The following is a 16384-nucleotide window of genomic DNA, read 5'->3' as shown; positions in this document are numbered from 1 at the left end:
TAAACTGCACCATCTAAAGTACCTTCAAGGGTGCACGGTGATGTGCAGTGGGTAGAGAGAGAGAAAGAACGGAGGAGGCGGCATTGGGCAAGCAGAAGAAGAAGAAATGGAGCAAGGAAAAGCAAAAAGAGAAGCTCCACAATATTATGGTTTTGCTTGATGAGGTTCCTTATGATAAGATTCTCTCAAAGGTTCCAAAGTACAAACTTATTACCCCATCCATCCTGTCAGATCGATTAAGGATGAATGGGTCACTTTGTTGCAAAGCTATAATTAGGGACTTAATGGCCATAGGCACCATATTTAGGTTTATAGCTGCTCATAAATGTTCAGGAAATATCATTTTTCCAAACATACAAAGTTCCTTTCCTTGAATTCGCCAAGAGGAAATTTTAGCAAATTAGGTTATCTTTTTTATCGTTTGCACTATTTTTCTCTATTTTGGGCCAGAATTTCTCCTTTTCCTCTTGCTCTCAACCGGCATTTTTGAAATTGAAAACGACACAATATTAAGCTGAGACACATTTTTCCGAAACATTGCTCCTCATGCAAATCAACAAACTTTTACTAGTTTTTCTATGGAGATTCTAACTTTGTCAGTTTTGAGAGGCAAAGGTTACTGGCGGAATCTCTCCTCGAATTTGAATGGAGATGGTTTTGCCTAAAAGGAGAGAGAAGAAGAAGATGAGAATTTTAACATCTTAGGAAACTATCCCAAAAGACCTTAAATATCTATCCGATGAGGGGAGGTGAACTCAATACCTGTTATTCAAGTGGAAAATGGCATAATCAATCTACCACACTTGGGCGATTGAAAAGCTATACCACTTTCCTCTTTTTATTAGCGCACACACACACCCACCACCACCACCCCCCACCCTGAGAAGAAGAGAATTTAACGTCGTAGGAAACTATCCCAAGAGATCTTAAAGATCTATCCAATGAGGAGAGTGAACCCTGCCCTTGAACTGTAGTAAAGTGCACGAGAGAGAGAGAGAGAGAGAGAGAGAGAGAGAGAGAGAGAGAGAGAGAGAGAGAGAGAGAGAGAGAGAGAGAGAGAGAGAGAGAGAGAGAGAGAGAGAGAGAGAGAACCTGCCTTGAACCAGTTCTCGAGAAAACCTAGGTTTAGTGTAATCCCACCTAGAAATTTTGAATTTACCTCTATATTTATATTTGCAGATGAGAAAACCTACAAAATTTTGAAAAAAATAGTGTAATTCGGAGTAAAACCTTCAAATTTTATCAATTTTAATTTTACGTCTATTGTTTCACATATGTAGGTCTGCCAAGTTTTTGGAAAAAAGGTTTTTCGAGCAGTGCTTTGAATTGCTGTAAAGTGCACGCGCCGGCACGCGGTGCGAGAGAGAGAGAGAGAGAGAGAGAGAGAGAGAGAGAGAGAGAGAGAGAGAGAGAGAGAGAGAGAGAGAGAGAGAGAGAGAGAGAGAGAGAGAGAGAGAGAGAGAGAGAGAGAGAGAGAGAGAGAGAGAGAGAGAGAGAGAGAGAGAGAGAGAGCTGATAGACAGAGCAGCCCACATAGACCCGTCAAAAGCGATTATAAAGGAGTTAAAGCATGACATACCATAGGTTGGTTTTGCAGCTCCATGACAGAAGCCGTCTCCTGAGGCGCCTCCAAGCTCCAAACCTGTCAGTCCAAAGGACTCTTCATCCGGCTCAAGGCTCCTGTTTTAGGTGCTCTTGTTGGTCTGTAGCATTTAGATGATACGCAGCAATGAGATTATGGGCATGCATTTCTCGGCTAAGAGGCCACCCTATGGGAGGATGCTCTGTGTGGTCATGCCAAGCCACGATCAGTATGAATATTCATGGAAAGCATGCTCAGAAGGCGATTTCCTTCTTTAAAAGCAGGCACGCATTGGGACACCAGTCACATGTACCGCAAATGAAGCCCTTGAAGAAGGGCTCGTTATCATGACTGATAAAGCATAAAGAGCATCCATTTTGTGAGAGGCATTGCTTATTGCTTTTTCGTGGATTTTAACTATGGTGTTTTGCATAATGGCGATGATCGTCCCATCTGCGCAGATAGCCTGGACTAGGGAACATTCAATAGAAGAAGACCATCATACTCATATTGATGGCTATTGGGCAATGCAATTATATTGATGGCTATTGGGCAATGCAATTATATGGGCTGCTTGCTTGTCTTTGCTTGCTGGGTTTCACCTGGCTCGTCGGTCATGCAACAAGACTATGCAAGGGCATTGGTAGGATCTTGCCCTGGGTCCTATAGCCACCTTCACTTGCTTTTTCAAGTCTGGGGACCTCCCGCTTGATGGTTGTTGTCTGCAGCAAACGAGTCTTTTTCTGATTGGGCCTTTTGGCGTTAAAGGATGCCATCAGAAAGCCCTTATTGCATTTAGCTACACGCAAGGGCATTGGCCTAGAACTAATCAACACCTGTGCAGTTGGTCTTCATTCTGATGCATGCGGTCGTTCACGTAGCCGATCATGGGAAGACAGGGGTGTGGTGGGGTAAGCTGGGCCAGGCTGCACTTTTCTGCCAAACAGAGCTTGCGAACGGCTCATTTGCGTAGGAAGAGAGAGAGAGAGAGAGAGAGAGAGAGAGAGAGAGAGAGAGAGAGAGAGAGAGAGAGAGAGAGAGAGAGAGAGAGAGAGAGAGAGAGAGAGAGAGAGAGAGAGAGAGAGAGAGAGAGAGAGAGAGACAGAGAGACTAGTGAAAGAGAGAATATGCCTATCATCCGGAAAAAAGGCAAGGACAGGAAGGAGAAGGACGGGGAAGGTGGTGGACTTGGGTCGACATTGATATGGGTGGGAGGTTTGGTTTGTGCATGGGCAGCTGTAGCTGAGCTGGCCTTCAATCCATGGCTGAAGCAGGCACGGCAGGGATCAAGAAGTCTCTTGATCCCGACTACAATGTGGATGATGAGCTTGACAACAACAACAATGCCACCTCCCCTATCCCTCCTCAACCTAATGAGGGAAACTCACAATCCAAGAAGGTTGCACCCACCGATGACGATCCTGCTTATTGAGCCTAGTGCAATAAATCAATGTTGTTCTTCATTCGCGGGGGGTCCACAATTCTTTAGCAGGCCCAAAACGTCCGGATTTTGTGGCCTTTGTTGCCGCAACTAGATACTGACATCAGACATTCCTAAGTTGAGGAAGCTTCCTTTGACAGATCACGGCCTCCACCTCTTTGTTGGTGTTGGAAATTGGAATCATGGGTGACTTTGTACTTCAAGAACTTTTTGTCTTGCTTATATAAGTATTGGTGCGATTTGTTTTGAAAAGAGAGAGAGAGAGAGAGAGAGAGAGAGAGAGAGAGAGAGAGAGAGAGAGAGAGAGAGAGAGAGAGAGAGAGAGAGAGAGAGAGAGAGAGAGAGAGATAGAGAGAGAGAAATTGAGTGTGTGTACATGTGTGCGTGTGTTTTCTCATGTGCCTTGAATCAACTTTAAGGGTATACACCGATACGTGGTGATAGAGAGAGAGAGAGAGAGAGAGAGAGAGAGAGAGAGAGAGAGAGAGAGAGAGAGAGAGAGAGAGAGAGAGAGAGAGAGAGAGAGAGAGAGAGAGAGAGAGAGAGAGAGAGAGAGAGAGTCTCCAACCTGACACTCAAGGAAGCGCAATAGTAGGCTGGTGACTTGCCAGGATGCATGCCGTATGCGGATCCACCAAGAAGATTTTGAAAGATTTACACTATACTGCAGATTATTCATTCCCATAGTGATCGTGATAACACATTCTCAACACAGTGAGCTTTGAACGTAGAAGGTGTTATGGTTTTGGAATGATATTAGGCTTCATGAAGAATCTGCACTACTTCATGAAGGCGGTGCAAGTGGTGAATCCTAAGGGGCACATGGCAAAGAATAAACAATCCAAAGGGGCACAATTGGCACAAAGGGTGAAGAATCCTAATGGGCACAGATCATAAGAGAGGGAAGAATCTGCACTACTTCATCAAGAATCTGCACTACTTCATGAAGGCGGTGCAAGTGGTGAATCCTAAGGGGCACATGGCAAAGAATAAACAATCCAAAGGGGCACAATTGGCACAAAGGGTGAAGAATCCTAATGGGCAGAGATCATAAGAGAGGGAAGAATCTAGAGGATACAAATTAAGTCCATAGCTATATCTCCTAGCAGATGGTGTCTCTTGCTAGTGTTAGCAGATGGGAAAGCACTATGTGCATGGCTACATCACAACAAATAAGGGGGTGCCCCACAATCACTATGATGGTCCCCTCTCTTTGCATTCAGCCTACAAATGACCTACTCCTGCAAATATGACGAAGGCATCAAACAAAAGCTCGATGCAAATCAAAGATTGTTTATCTACTCTACATGCATGTTCAAGTTGTGCATCTTGAGCCCTTGATCAGTCTCCAAATTGGAGGAAAGTTCAAGCTAAATGAAGATACCTACGAGTTGGAATTACAACATTCTAGCTAGATTTTGAGCATGGTTTGAACAATAAGAAAACTAGGAAATGCTTCAATTTTGACCGAACAATTGACTAGTTTTTAGTATACCCTTATTTTCTTCAATTACAAAAGTGTGTTTTTGGCAAGACCTGGGCTGGGACACCATCTAAAAACACTATTATTGGTATGTGTCCATGTGATTCTATTTGAGAGCCTAGTCATGTTCAAGAAAGTCGGTGATTCTCTTTCGGCTAAACCATTGAGCTTCCTCCTTGTAAACATGCAAACCAGAAGTACAAGTAAAAATTAACAAATTTGTAGGATTTTTGAACTATTTTTTTAATATTTTATCGATATTTATTCCCTTTTCAAATGTTTGTAGTCCAGTAATCTTGATTTTCAATCAGCTCAAGGTTAAGTTGAGGCAGAACTTTTCCAAACATGGATCCAATAGAGGCGTGACATTGGAGGTAGGAGGACTATAGGTATTTGCAGCTCTCGCACACAAATGCAGCTAGCTAAGTTTTCAAACAACTGGCATTTATGTACGAGGGCTACAAAGGCCCATATTCCCCCTACCTCCAATGTCAAACCTAGCTAGCTAAGCAAAGACAAGGCAATAGAAGCACATGATGTTGCCATACTTCACAATGTGGGAATAATAGGGGGAGGAATGATGGCTTCTTGTGACAAAATTACTCACCTTATTAGTAGAAACAACAATCTTGCACCCATACTAAACCTAGTTGTGTCAATCCAATAGAAAGTTATGATGTTGAAAAAAATACAAAAACTAAGAGAATGAGAAGCTCTTTTTTGAGGAGAATTTGTCAAAACAGTTTTGTTTTTGTTAATGTGGATCTAGCCTTGTGTTCTAATGCTAAATTTTTTATTTATAGCTATTTTCCATGGGCCCTACATTTGTAGCTACACCTGAAATAGGAAAAGTTATTTTTTTTATGGGAGCGTTCCACCACTACTCTAAGAAAGAGGTTTCTAGCTGTTGGGGTATAGGCGCCTGTGCCTTGCCCGGCCGCCCACAGTCTAGGCACCCATTGACTTGTATACCTTATACATAGCATAAGTGTATAGGAGGCTGCTCACTGATTGAGTCTCCCCACCCATATCTGTGTGTCGTGTGCTATTCTCCTTCCTCTTCTCTCCTGCACAGTTCCTTCAATTGGTATCAGAGCTTGGTTCAGTGCGGTTTTGCGTAATTGCGTGCGCACGCGCACTTTTCAGGCAGATTCTGGATCCAGAGCTTGGAAATTCACACTCGACGTTCCGGGAGCATTTTCGAAAGGTGACCTGCGATTTTACCCCCCTTTCGAAGCTGTTTATGCCCTCAGAATTTCGTTATGAGCACTACATCAGAAGATAGGTTTCAGCCGCAAAGAAACCCGTCTTGTGTAGATTGGCAAGCAGGAGGTGGATTGGTTTGATTTGCTCGATTGTGAGCATTTGCAGGTGTTACAAGATCGGGTTTGACTCCCAGGTACAGGTTGAGTCTAGTACTCCCACATGTGTTGCCAGTTGCAGTTGAATGGTTCTTCTGCAGTGTTGTGGCGTGCATACATGGTCTTGGAGCGGGTAATGCTCTATGTATGCTTATGTGGTGAGCAGTAGATCTTGTGAGCAACTGTAGAGGTTGGTTGTGGATGATATGTATGGTCATCTGTGGTACTCTTTGTGAGTATTTTCTAGACACAGGTTTGCAGAGCTTATGCATGTATCTTGAGTGTAGTTTGATGCGTATTGATTGCTCATTGTATTGAGCTTGCAGGACAATGGTTATTTTGTGTTGATAGCCATTGTGCGTCGAAACTCTGGCGAAATTTTTCCAGGAGTTTTATGCGCATAAGTTTATGCAATCCAGGTTGTGATTGCGATTGCACTCAGTGATTACGTGTGGTGTTCTCTGCAGGTGGGAGCTTAGTGCATGTATGCATCGATACCGCACAGTGTGGGCTTGGTGATTAGCTCACGGTTTGACAGGCGTACAATTATCTTGGCACACTCACAGGAGTGAATATTGTGATGTATGCTTGTGTGGCTACGAGCTAGGTAGCCGGATTCGAGCACTAATGGCTTGAGGTTTTTCAGTAGGTTTCAGCTACACGTTTACAAGTTTACAGGCAGGTTTGAGGGCTTATTTGGGCGCTGAATTTTCAGCCATTGTTTCCTCTTTGCAGGTGTCCATGTATGGCTCAGTTGTAGGCTGATTTGGGACACGTTTGTGACTTGTTTATGCAGTTGTTTAAGAGCTGAATTTTGGGGCTGATTTGCAGCCATATTTTACAGCCATACAGGAGCTTGGTTTACTCTACAGGAGCCTCGTACACTTGGCATTTGGGATTTGCATCATTGCCATTTGTGGGAGCTTATTGTCTCATAGATTTTTCATCGTGACTTTGCCATATTCTTGGACAGTTGGCAGGTGCTGAGACATTGATTTTGCTTTCTAGTTTGCTACATTGTGCTCATGGTAGAGCCAGGTGATCGCTCAGATTATGATCTCTCCGAAATGCATGTTTGATGGGTCAGACTTTGCAGGATGGAGAGAGTGTATGTTTGATGCATTGACACAGCGAGGGTTGCATGGACCATTGAGTGGTGATGCAGGCAGACCTTCATGCTTGTCTGACAATCAGTGGGCAGGAGCTAGATGAGATGGCATTATCTAAGATATGTTTGCACCTTGCGGAGTCTATATTTGCTCTTGTTATGTATGAGACGACTACGAGAGCATGTTGGCAGAGATTGCATGAGTATGACAGATCTGAGTCATCTGAGACTCTTGTGAGACAACGGCATTCACATATGCGCTGACGGGTTACGTGTTGGCATTGTGGTTGTTTAGGGCACATTAGACGGTGATGCTTTCGTCATATGAGACAGCACAGGAGACATGCTAGTCTCAAGGATGCAGTAGATGCTATAGGCTCCGTTGACTTGATAGTTGCAAGATTAGATACAGTGTCTGAGTACCCTAGTGACAGTGAGGTCACATTTGCTTCCTGTATTACTCCTGATTTTTTGACGTCTGAGGATAGTGCACTTCTTTTGCAGTGGGTGCTAGACAGGGATGCTACTTTTCATGTCACTCCGTATTGTGACTGGTTTAGTAGCTATTCTAGAAGAGTGCATGGTAGTGTGCGATTGGCACATGGGTCACTGCATGAGATTGCTGGTTCAGGAGATGTGAGACTGTCATTACCGAGCGGTGCATCGTACGTGCTCAGAGATGTGCGTCATGTGCCAGATTTGACGATGAGTTTGATCTTCGTTGGTCAGCTCAGGATAGTGGATGTCGGGTATCGCTGCTTGAGTGATCTTTTGTGTTGCATTTGGGTTCGCTAGTGATTGCGAGAGGTGCTAGAGTTGGCAGATGGTACCCATTTCACGTAGTACTGGTGCGAGATGGTCGAGTCTCAATCTTGTTACAACCATGCAGAGAGCGAGAGACCTAGACAGTCTCTTTTGCTCATGGGTTGCAGAGTGCTTTGCATGGAGTGCAGAGTAGTGAGCTCGTTGTGCACACAGTTGGGGCACGACTTGAGCAGTCACACAGAGAGGTGACAGAAACAGACATGCATGCTTTGCTAGTGACTGAGCAAAGCAAAGAGTCAGTTGTGCGAGATACTTCTATGCAGGATAGACAGGTAGAGCGGTCTTGCTCTAGTGAGTCACGATAGGAGGAAGTTGTGCAAGAGTCTATGCATAAGGAGTTAGAGCATGAGAGCTCTAGTGAGTCACAACAGATTGAGTGGTCATGTTTGCAGTGGATGATTGCAAAGGAGGTTGAGACGTTAGCAATTATGCAATCATTCCTTTCTATGCTCGACAGTGAGCATGGGGATATAGTTGTGCAGGATATGTCTTCCTGCAGACACCTAGAGCAGCTGGTTTGCTCTGAGGTTGCACGACGAGTTGATGCGTCTTTTGCGGACAGTCAGGGGATGAATGTGGTTGACACGCCTTGTTAGTCAGAGATGCCTATTGCCAGGGATATATGTGTTGATTCATGCTCCATAGAGCTAGTAGGGCCCGATAGCATTACATCGGCATTCGGTGGTCTCATGTATGAGATGCTGATCTTGAGACCAGATATCGCAACTACAGTGGGAGCATTTGCAGTTGGGGATGTCAGTTGTTTGTTGACTGATGATGGCATAGTGCACGAGGGAGATATGTAGGTATTGCGTACATACTTGCAGTACGTGTGCGGTACGTCTGGTGGTGGATGGAATTACACGGGAGTAGGACAGTCGGATGCACACGATCATAGCCAGCCAGTGGGCATCGGTTGAGAGCGATTTTCTCTCGCCTTTTGTAGTCTTTAGACTAGGTTCCCTTGCTTAAAGGCACAATTGCCTTTAAGTGGGAGGTTGATGGGGTATATGTGCCTGTGCCTTGCCCGCCCGCCCAGAGTCTAGGCACCCACAGACTTGTATACCTTATACATAGCATAAGTGTATAGGGGGCTGCTCACTGATTGAGTCTCCCCACCCATATCTGTGTGTCGTGTGCTCTTTTCCTTTGTCTTCTCTCCTGCACAGTTCCTTCACTAGCTTTACACAATTCAAATCGGTCTAAATTTGAGAAAAAGGCTTCTAGAATGGACACAATCAAAAGTGTTTATAAGACTCATGCTTGTGCAAAATTGCTAGTATCTTTATAATTGTTTATTTTAGTCCTTATGCTATTATAGTCCATAGAAAATATTTCTATTTTATAGCCATCACTAGCTCATTAGACTTGCATATTAGGGACTTGCAAACTCATAGACAATTGTCCTTAAGTTGCATACATTGTAATAGCACTATATATCTTTCTATTGACATGTCACAAAATTTCAATTTTGGGCATTGCTAGCTTAGTGTCTACTTATTAGTGATTGTATATATATAAGCTACAACAAAATATTGAAATCACGTGAAAAATAACACCTCTACCCGCTCCCTTGGTTTGTGTGCTATAAATTAAGAGAGCTCCTTTCTTTTGTTATAGTAGCTTGCTCTTTTGCTCGGTTTAGAGATTGCTCAAAAAATCTTGCTCGGAGTTTGGGATCCTTCGTGTTGTGTTGGGTTAGGGAGACTCTCATTGTTTCCAGTGCATGATGGAGACTTACCTTTCATTTCACATTGTGACATGTCTTTATTTTTCTTGCATTCTATTGTTTGAGAATCCTAAAGTGAAGCTTTCATGGGATCGACGAATCCGAATCTAGCTTGATATACTTCAAGGGAAGCAAGCATTCTTCAGTTGTTCTTCAGTCTAATTGTTCTAGACAAAAGTCATGTTTTGTTGGCATAGGTCTATTCTGATTTTGTTCATTGTCAGTTATTGTCATGCCAAAATTTGTATATCAAGCTAGATTTGGATTCGTCGATCTTGTTGAATTTCGATGCCATACTTGAAACTTCACAAAGTGTAATAACGGGTATCGTTGTTGGCTATTATATCTTTGGAGAATCTTGCTAAACTTATCAATTTGCAGTATAAAATCCAAGTAACAATTCTCTAGCACACCAAGTGAATACTTTTTGTCAGATACGATAACTGTTGCCAAGCCATGAAAGCGTCAAAAGATGCTTTTGAACGGGCCGACTATTTGCCACACCTTCGCCAACTACTTTACTGAAGACGGCGTTTTGAAAAGCTTGTTAGTAGTTCGGGTTTGATATGCTGCAAATTGAGTACCGAGCACCGAACCGCGGGGTGTGACTGCCCACTTGCTTAGGAGGTTATTATAGGTTGGCCACTATTATTACATAGTGTGAACACACAACAAAAAAACAATGGCGAGCTTTGCAATAACAGCGCTGATAACCAAAAAACTCACAGCGAATGATGGCGAGTGTTTTAGTAGAGGGTATTATGTCGAAAAATCCTCAGACAGCTAGGGCGACCACGCTCATGCAGCCTTTGCGCACTTTGATGCAGGTCAGTGCTACTTCCTCCCGCTGTAAGGGGCTGCTCCCATGCGAGCCGAGTCGAGCCAAAGCTCTGATACAAGTTAAAGGGGTTGCAGGACTAAGCGGGGTGAAGCCTGAGAAGGGCCATGGCGAGGTGCAGGGCTCAGAGAAACGAGAGAAGAAGAGAGTGAGTGATTCAATTGCTCAGAGAGAAACGAGAGAAGAAGAGAGAGTGATTCGATTGCTCAGAGAGAAAAAAAAATAACGCTATTTTTCATTTCTTTGTTATTTACAATATATAGCCAAAAGAGGCTTCCATGCAACTGCCATGCAAGATTGAAACTGCAACTGCATGCTATAGGGGACAGTGCCCACAGGCTAAGACACTACTGGGCTTGCATACCCAACAACCCCCCTCAAGCCCAAACTATTGAGAATGGACTTGAGAGAGACCATGGCAGAGTTCATTCACCTGAAACCATGAGTAGAAGTCCCCCCCTTGACAATAACATAGGTGTGTGTGTGTACTTCCCTCAAACAACTATCAGTGTGAGACATACCAGAACCCGACCAAACAACAAAGGGTGGTCTTACCACTTTTATTTGTGGCAGTGTTTGTAACCCTGTACAAATTTTGGCATGATAATAACTGACAATAGACAAAACCATATATTGTCAAAACCATAATAGACCTATGACAACAAAACATGACTTTTGGCTAGAACAATTAGACTCAAGAACAACTAAAGAATGCTTGCTTCCCTTGAAGTATATCAAGCTAGATTCGGATTCGTCGATCCCATGAAAGCTTCACAAGATGTTTTTGAACGGGCCGACTGTTTGCCACACCTTCACCAACTACTTTACTGAAGACGACGTTTTGAAAAGCTTGTTAGTAGTTCGGGTTTGATGTGCTGCAAATTGAGTATCGAGCACCGAACCGCGGGATGTGACTGCCCACTTGCGTAGGAGGTTATTGTAGGTTGGCCACTATTATTAGATAGTGTGAACACACAACAAAAAAACGATGGCGAGCTTTGCAACATCACTGATAACCAGAAAACTCACAACGACGAGCGATGGCGAGTGTTTTAGTAGAGGGTATTGTGTCGAAAAATCCTCAGACAGCCATGGCGACCACGCTCATGCAGCCTTTGCGCACTTTGATGCAGGTCAGCAGTCCTTCCTCTCGTTGTAAGGGGCTACTTCCACGCGAGCCGAGTCGAGCCAAAGCTCTGATACCAGTTAAAGGGGTTGTAGGCCTAAGGGGGCCGGTGAAGCCTGAGAAGGGCCATGGCGAGGTGCAGGGCTCAGAGAAACGAGAGAAGAAGAGAGAGAGAGAGAGAGATTCGATTGCTCAGAGAGAAAAAAAATAACGCTATTGTTTATTTCTGTTGTTACTTACAATATATAGCCAAAAGAGGCTTCCATGCAACTGCCATGCAAGACTGAAAATACAACTGCATGCTATAGGGGACAGTGCCCAACATGCTAAGACAATATTGGGCTTGCATACCCAACAAATTTTAGTAAATTTTACACACACACACACACACAAATATATGTTTTTTTTTGCATTCTATTGTTTTAGAATGCTAAAGTGAAGCTTCACCTAACATAATTGTAATAAATTCTATACACACACACATATATTAATTAGTTCTTTTTGTTTCACCTTTCATTTCACAACTTCACATGGCTAGCTAGTTTCGATCGGCTGAAGATTAAGCTGAGGCAATCCTTTCCCAAAAGCTGATACCAGTTTAATTCAACCTACAATTTTATCACTTTCTTATTGTTTTTGAAAGCCGTTGTGACCCTTTCACGTGTTTTTTTGGTAAGACTCTTTCACAATCAAGACTTTCCAACATGGTATTGATTATGTATTTTGTGTGCCCGCTAATTCTTGAAACTTGAAAGTAGGATATTATGCCATATTCAACATAAAATGCTTATTTTAGGCAATCCAAGACTATACAAACTCTTACAAGTGAGTACAATTTTTTTTAAAAAAAATAGTGGTACGAGAGCATTCTCACTCTTTCAAATACAAAGGACGTCCATGAGTATCATCCTATTCCAAACTTGGCCACATTCGGACCCATGACTCAGGTCACGATGGTCAAATTCTCAACCAACCAAGCTAACCCCTTTGGACAAGAGTACAACTCATCTTACTTGAAGGGAACCCTCTAGCCACATACTCCAATATTAGTTCCGCTATTCCACTTGGATTTGTTGCAACTAAGCCACATGAAGATTTATGTTACATAGTAATAATGATAGCATTTAATATGGGGTGGATAATTACAAGAGCATGGGATCGCTGCAAACAAAGAAAAACCGATTGGATGTAATTTTAATGATTTCACTTGCTCCTAAAACATGATATTTTCCTTTTTAAAAAAAGGAAAAAAATTGACTTCTTACACGTTTTCAACTAGAAACAAATGAGAGAGAGAGAGAGAGAGAGAGAGAGAGAGAGAGAGAGAGAGAGAGAGCTCTGTATCTTAGGAGAAGACCACAATCCCCAGAGACCTCAAACACCTTTGAAACGAGTTGAACTCAAGACGAGACCTACAAAATATACCTGGGGTGGTGGCGGGTTCGGGAGGGGCGGAGGGCAGCTTGGATGGGGAAGCGGAAGGCGGTGCAGAGGACTCAACGTCATCGCCAACAGAAGAATAGGTGGAACAGATCTTGGCGAGCAGCAACAGTGTAGCTCTCTCTAAATATCGGACTCTCAAGGAGGTGGCACCCTTGAGAGTCGTCCAAGTGGCAAATGTTTTGACCTGCAGGGCTGGTCCAGCAGGTCATATTTCAACCCTTAGGTGTTTCGCAAGCCTCTTAGTTTGCACAAAGCGAAATGCTCAATCACAAAAAGTGTTCAATCATTTCAACTTCACCCGCAAGGTTTGACCACAGGCGCCCACTGTGAGAGACCACATCTTTACCACTAGCATAACCACGTTGCTCATTCTCAGCATGTGCTCAAACAGCTATTATGTTCAAATCCCAAGGGGGGGGGGTTGTTGTTTAAACCTTTTTCAAATGAACCGGTTTCCGGTGGACGTGACTCCTTGCCACGTCGACAGAGAGTTCGACATCTAGGACGAGCCAGCGCGGCGCAAGGCCGACCACCCCCAACACTCCGCCCACCCCCAACAGCAGCACGCTCTCGTTCAACATTCCGCTCTGCCCCTCTCTCTCTCTCTCTCTCTCTCACACACACACACACACACACACACACACACACACACACACACACACACACACACACACACACACACACACACACACACACACACAAGCTGCTTGCAACTCTCCTTCCTTTACACTCTTCATCCGTCAACGACCAAATTCTTGCTCAAGACCAAGCCTTTACCTGTCTTTCTCAAAATGCCAACAGTAGAGTCAAGCCTTTACAAATAATCCATTGGTTAAGTCCTGTATATCCTTGTCAAAGGCGAAAAAACAACACCAGGTTGTTGCTTCTCTCAAGGCTTCATTGCTCGTGGTTTATTTTTTCTAAACCAAACTTGAATCCTTGTTGCCACTAATTTTTTTTGGATGTCTTTGGCTTGGATAGTAACGTGTTTTGCATGGAAGTGGTACAAAATATAGTGTCGTTGACAATTCTTGTAAGGCACTTTTGGATGGTGTTTTGTGGCTAGTTTTCGAAAGCCAAAAGATAAATTCAATATTTTAGAAGGCATTGGAAAAACTACCTATATACTAATCTAAAAGTCCAAGATTGAAAATTCCAAATGATTATCACTAGACAATTATTGGTTGATGCTATTTTTGGTTATGATGAGATAAAAATGGGAGAGTCGAAGCTCCCAAAGATATTGGAAGAGATGATTCCTCTTGTTCAGAATCAAAGGCAAAACATCTAACATTAAGACTTCTTGGTACAATAAGGTTATTTCAATTCTTGACTTGTTTTTGACATATTTATGATAATAGTAGCCATGTTGAAAAAAGGCAACAAGACTCAATTGTTGGTGATGAGTTTGACCACATTATGCTTTTGAAGAAAAAATCTCACCTTTCTTACTTTCATGGGAGTCATTTCCTTGGGCAAGGTGGGCCAAATGATAAGTGTTACATCTTTAATATGTCAAAAAAAGGTCCAGGGTTTGGTATAAACCTTGTCAATTGCATTTAATGAAGATGAAATGAAGATTTGAGTGCTGCTTGTTGGGTACATTTTGATCACACACAAAGAATGTACGGATATGTAGCTATTTCATGTTTTGTCTATGCTCCAAGGTAGCCTTTTATATTTTGTAGCACTTTGTTTTGGTATCATCTGCAAGCTTATTGTCACTAAGATTTGGGATTGATGGTTATAGTTGTTTGTGACACCAAAGAGGAGGATACAGACACACAGTCTTGTTTTGGAGATCTCTTAATGATGTGCTAGCTCAAGAAGGTTATCCATCAGCAAACTTTGCAAGCTTTATGGTTGATGAGGCTGGAGAAAATTGGGCTACTGTGCATATAGCCTTCAATGGAGGGCCAAATAATATCATGATTGGAAGGGAATTGTCTTGTATGTTCCATTGGGAGAAAAGTCTATAGAAACATACTAAAAAATATATAGCTAAAGAAAAGTTTAATATCCACAAAGACGTGTGAAACGTAGCACAAATCAAGGACAATGGGTTTTGCAAACAAGCAAGAAAAAGCAATAAGAAGATGATGGGCAGATAATACTGCAAATGAGAGCATCAAGTCCTTTGAGAGATGGTTCAATTGGTGGGAGACAAGGATATCCAATTGGGGTAGCCTACACAATGAAGTATGATACAATCATGAACCTCATCTTTGACCTTCTCTATTTTTTGTCTCATAGATTCAAAGTATTTTGTTGTTGTAATGCAGATATATATGAGTCCTTGGGAAAAATCTCAAATTCCTAGTACCAATTTGTTAGAGAACATTCAAGCATCTTGGCTTGCTCGCGAAGGGGGTAGCAAAAAAATATCTTGATATGATGCATTCATCACTGATGTCATCAATGCTTACATTCAATGCACAAAGTAACATGGATATATGACTGGTAGATACATATGGCTTGGTCCATACATGCAAACATATCTAGAGAGATTAAAAAATAAAGAAAAAACTCCTAGCCCAATTGTGTTGGCACGTGCTCTCCAAGTGGAAGTGGCAAGCACGCCATTTTATGAGAAACCTATTTTGCATGAAAACAAGGAAACAATGCAAATAAAGAAGGCTAGAGGGTTTGGAAAAAAAACTTCTCATAAGATTGGTTATGTGATGGAATCTAGACAACGAAAAGGGCACGATCTACCACAAAAGATTTTTTTTGATATGGGGATGAAGGAAGAGAGACAAAAATTTGATGTGAATGCAAATTCCACAGATGAGGATATTCATGAGAATAATGGCATAAGAGATGCCACCACACCCACTATTAGTGAATATGCTATTGGTGATTTTGAGGTTTCCCAAGGGGTCATTGGGCAATAAGACAAATGTGTCAAAATGTCTCTCATAAGTGTGTTGGTGTGCTTGAAGGGAGAAGATGTGAGAATGTCATGCAAAGTAGGTCTCCAAGACATGTGGCCCCATGCTTTTGGGGAGAGAGAACTTAAAAATACCAGAGGCAAAACCAATGGATGTGGTTCTGTGGCCATGATGTGAAACACACTAAAGTTGTGGACAAATAAGTATTGTCACCACCGGAAAGGCCAAAAATGTGGTTAGTAGACAGTGGAACAAATGTATCAAAGGAGGAGCGTGGAAATTTGTTGGGGGCAGGTTTTATGATTGGATTTCTTTCTCCAAAACATGTCGAGAAAAGAGATAATGGAAAGAGACAATAGGAGCCTCTGGCAAGTGCAACAAAAAATGGAGGTATGGTGTCTCTAAGGAGGCATGTAAACGCACAAATATAGGAGAATATATGGATTCTTGTTTCTTGCAAGAGATAATTTTGGTGCATGATCATCATCAAATATTCAAGATATTGATAACCGTTTTTCGGCTCTCCATAATTGCCATAGTGAGTTATCCTACCCTAC

The 16384-nt window shown here is 42.6% G+C and overlaps 1 protein-coding gene across 1 annotated transcript; it reads right to left on the bottom strand.

Moving 5' to 3' along the window:
* Positions 1-12589: 12589 nt before the first annotated feature.
* Positions 12590-13517, bottom strand: LOC147439278 (uncharacterized). Its single transcript, XM_086484281.1, has 3 exons — positions 13443-13517; positions 12919-13054; positions 12590-12654 (listed from the first exon to the last, which is right to left on the bottom strand). Exons 1-3 carry the CDS (start codon positions 13515-13517, stop codon positions 12590-12592), a joined length of 276 nt encoding a protein of 91 aa, XP_086340407.1.
* Positions 13518-16384: the final 2867 nt, after the last annotated feature.

The sequence above is a fragment of the Adiantum capillus-veneris genome, chromosome 16 (genome assembly GCF_014529385.1).
Source record: "Adiantum capillus-veneris isolate H3 chromosome 16, ASM1452938v2, whole genome shotgun sequence".
Classification (NCBI taxonomy): Eukaryota; Viridiplantae; Streptophyta; class Polypodiopsida; order Polypodiales; family Pteridaceae; genus Adiantum; species Adiantum capillus-veneris.
The sequence above is the reverse complement of the archived record's forward strand: the minus strand, read 5'-3'. Positions and strand labels throughout refer to the sequence as shown.